The sequence below is a fragment of the Pocillopora verrucosa genome, chromosome 13 (genome assembly GCF_036669915.1).
Source record: "Pocillopora verrucosa isolate sample1 chromosome 13, ASM3666991v2, whole genome shotgun sequence".
Lineage (NCBI taxonomy): Eukaryota > Metazoa > Cnidaria > Anthozoa > Scleractinia > Pocilloporidae > Pocillopora > Pocillopora verrucosa.
The window spans coordinates 14,372,360-14,375,617 of NC_089324.1; the positions used below are offsets into that span (position 1 = coordinate 14,372,360).

Consider the following 3,258-nt stretch of genomic DNA (forward strand, 5'->3'; position numbering starts at 1 on the left):
TTCTTTACTTGTCGAGTTCGCTACGTTCGAGTCCGCAACATGTTCGCCACTTACTTAATTGTACCATTCTATCATTTTACTTCCACGACTTTTTAGAACCAACATCTTATGTTAAAGAAAACTGCCTTAGTCAACCTTAAGTGGGCGCCATGTTCTAGCACATTATCGTGGTTATCATCGAGCCCAAGCATCGCTAAAAATGGAACAGCGGCATTGACAAGAGAGAGAAAGCAGAAAACCTGTAAAGACGAGTCAAAATAATTAATTTAACAGTACTTTCTTTATTATTAAACTATATATTTCAGAGTCTATAAGCACGCTAAATAGATTTCTACTCAGAGTAATGTAAACGAATGGAGTCTAAGGTACCGAATCTAGCCAGGCTACTACACACAGCACTTGAAAATCTTACTACGTAACTTTGATTACAATTATCCTCTAAAATCTTGCTTTGATTATAATTAAGAAGTAAACTACAAGGCAATTTGCGTATGATCAGTTTAACTGACTCCTAGAAAGGGTAATCACGCATTTGGGAGTATGAATTACAGATATTGCTTGTGGTTTATGGTTAAAAAGAGAAATTAGAACTGTGAGTTAACAGAGGCAGCGAATTCCGCATGTTAGTAGCGAACATGTAGCAAACTCGAACGTAGCGAACTCGGATTATTGCACATCAGGAAAGAAACAGTTCGGGTCATTAGAGGTAGAATACAAACTGCAAAGTAAATGTGTCTATTTAAACAGCTACTTTAAGATGAAAATTTTTTCACGGGTAGTCACGAGAATACGTCCATCTATTGTTGCTGCTATTTTACGAGGATTAGGTAAATGAGTGACACTTTTACCAGTGAAGCGACCGTCCAGAGAAAACTGCTGAACTCGGTTATTCTGCTGATCACACACCAGAAGATAATTAGAGCTGTCTATAAGCAAACCACACGGGTGGTTAAATTGTCCATCTTTATTGCCTTGTTTGCCAAACTTGTGTAAGAATGTTCCTGACTTGTCGAAAGCCTTGATGCAATGATCTTCGCTATCAGAGATAAAAAACTTGTTTTTGTAAGGCGAGCAGCTCAACGGTAGTAATAATTTTTCTTGGCTGATGTTTCCAAAGATGGAAATAGTCTCTCCCTCACGTGACAACACTTGTACCCTATTACTCGAAAACTCGGTTACAACAATGCGACGTTCTTCATCCAAACAAACATCCGTTGGGAGATAAAACTCTCCCATTCCTACGCCTACCTTTCCTAAAGTTTTTACAACAGTTCCTGACAGGATATTAATTTGTAGTATTCTACCGTTCTTAGTGTCTACAATCAAAATCTCGTCATCGTTCAAATATGTCACGCCAGATGGGTATCCATTAACTCCAATTTTTCTCAAACATTGACCATTTTTATCGAATATGTAAGCACAGTGTTTGCCATTGTCAATAACGGCGATGTTTTCTTTCGTATTTACCGCGATTCCAAATAGATTGTCGACCTGTTCTCCTTCTAATAAATTCAGATCCAACTCACCGACTACAGTAAGTTCACGCTCCTTCACCACCGCAGTGAACGGAGAGTTGACGAGTGTATCTCCATTAATCTTCACTTCAATGCTGTAAGCACCAGGTACTTTGGGTATAAATTTCACCTCGAATCTACCGTTTTCTGTGATGCAAACAGTGACTTGCGTGACATCTTCGGCTGGTTGTATGAGAACTTCAATTTGCTGTTTGAGATCAGGCTGGTTACTGATTTCTCCATCAGGTGTTTTGGGGGATAAAATGAACTTTGCTTCTAAACCAGCCTGAAAAGTTTGATCCAGTCCCTCTAGAGTGGACCAACTTGCGTCTGCTATGTCTTCGGTGACGATGTCGCCCAAGTTGAAGCCCATAACAGGAGTGGGGTAAAACTTGATGAAGGAGGTCTGATGGTGTTGTGCAGCTTGGATTCCTCGAAGCTCCTCAAATCTCTGTTTCAAACTTGGCTTGTTTTGCATGACGTCCCAGCTCGAGCTTTTCTGTACCAAGTTTTCGGCAAACTCGGCGACTTTATTGTTTTGTTTCATCAGAGATTCTACAGCCTCCCGAGCCGTGTTGATTCTTTGGAGTCTCGTGACGCACGTTGTCTCGATTGATTCAATGGCTTGTCGCTCGCACTCTCGAATCTCTGCAATCTTCTGCTCGGCTGCTTGCGAAACTCCACGTTTAGCCAGTTGAGCATTGTCTCGAAGCTCGGAAGCTGTGTGGTTAAACTGTCGAATCGTTTTCTTTAGATCGTTTTCCCTTGTCCGGCTCTTTGCAGCATCCACCATGATGTTTCCTTTCTCGTTGTCCGCCGCTTCGTCGAGCAAAATAGCCTCATGGCTTCTATGATCCGTCACGATGCAAAGATGGCAAACACAACACTGACACTGGAGACAGTAAAATCTCGTGATCTCTCGCTCGTGGTACTTCTTGGTGCAAAAGGGCTGTCGCTTTAACAAAGCTTCGTAATCTTGATCTTGGAAGTCTCTAACAGGCATGACTCTGTGTCCTTCGAATGCGTCGCGCATGATTTCGTGTGCGTTCAGACACTCATAGCACATAAATCGAGCACAATCAAAGCAGTAATGGACATTGGAGCTGGTCCTCTTACAGTTGCCACAAGTGACGTTTGTTCCATCGCCCCTTTGTCGAACGGTAAGGATATTCAACAAACTGTTGTGAAAAAAACTGGTTGGTAACGCTCCGAAGCGATTTCCTTGTGGCAGGTGGATTTCTGCCTGACTCTCGGGGCATCGAAATCTTCCATGTCTTTGGCTCACTCTCGCGTGTTTTTCCAAACACTGACAGCAAAACGTATGAAAACACGATATAATTTTCGGTTCTTTGTAGGTCTCGAGACAAATTGAGCAAGTAACTTGTTTGGTGAGGTTTTTCCAGAAGGACGTCATAATCAGCCTTCGACAAGATTGCATGTAAACACACCCTGAAAAAACTGTTATTTGAAATTCCGAGAAAACATAGCCTACCTGTAGCCGTACCCTCCCCCGCAAGGTGAAACGGAAGCGAGGGACCTGACACTAATCGTGTTCGGGAAGTCACTCTAATTTATGTAAAATTTGTTAGCGTGAAGGTTATCAAGATAAACAACAACATTGAAATGAATTCGTTTTCCATTTTCGGTTAAATTTGCAATTTAGCCTCCGAGTTCAAATATGTACTTTGTTTTAAGGATATAGGAAAAGATTATGAGTGACGGAATAAGAAGAGGACGATGTTGC

General features: G+C 41.6%; 1 protein-coding gene across 1 annotated transcript; it reads right to left on the minus strand.

Moving 5' to 3' along the window:
• Nucleotides 1-747: 747 nt before the first annotated feature.
• LOC131770807 (E3 ubiquitin-protein ligase TRIM71-like) lies at nt 748-2,928 on the minus strand. Its single transcript, XM_059086534.2, has one exon. The coding sequence runs from the start codon at nt 2,926-2,928 to the stop codon at nt 748-750; it is 2,181 nt and encodes a 726-aa protein (XP_058942517.2).
• Nucleotides 2,929-3,258: the final 330 nt, after the last annotated feature.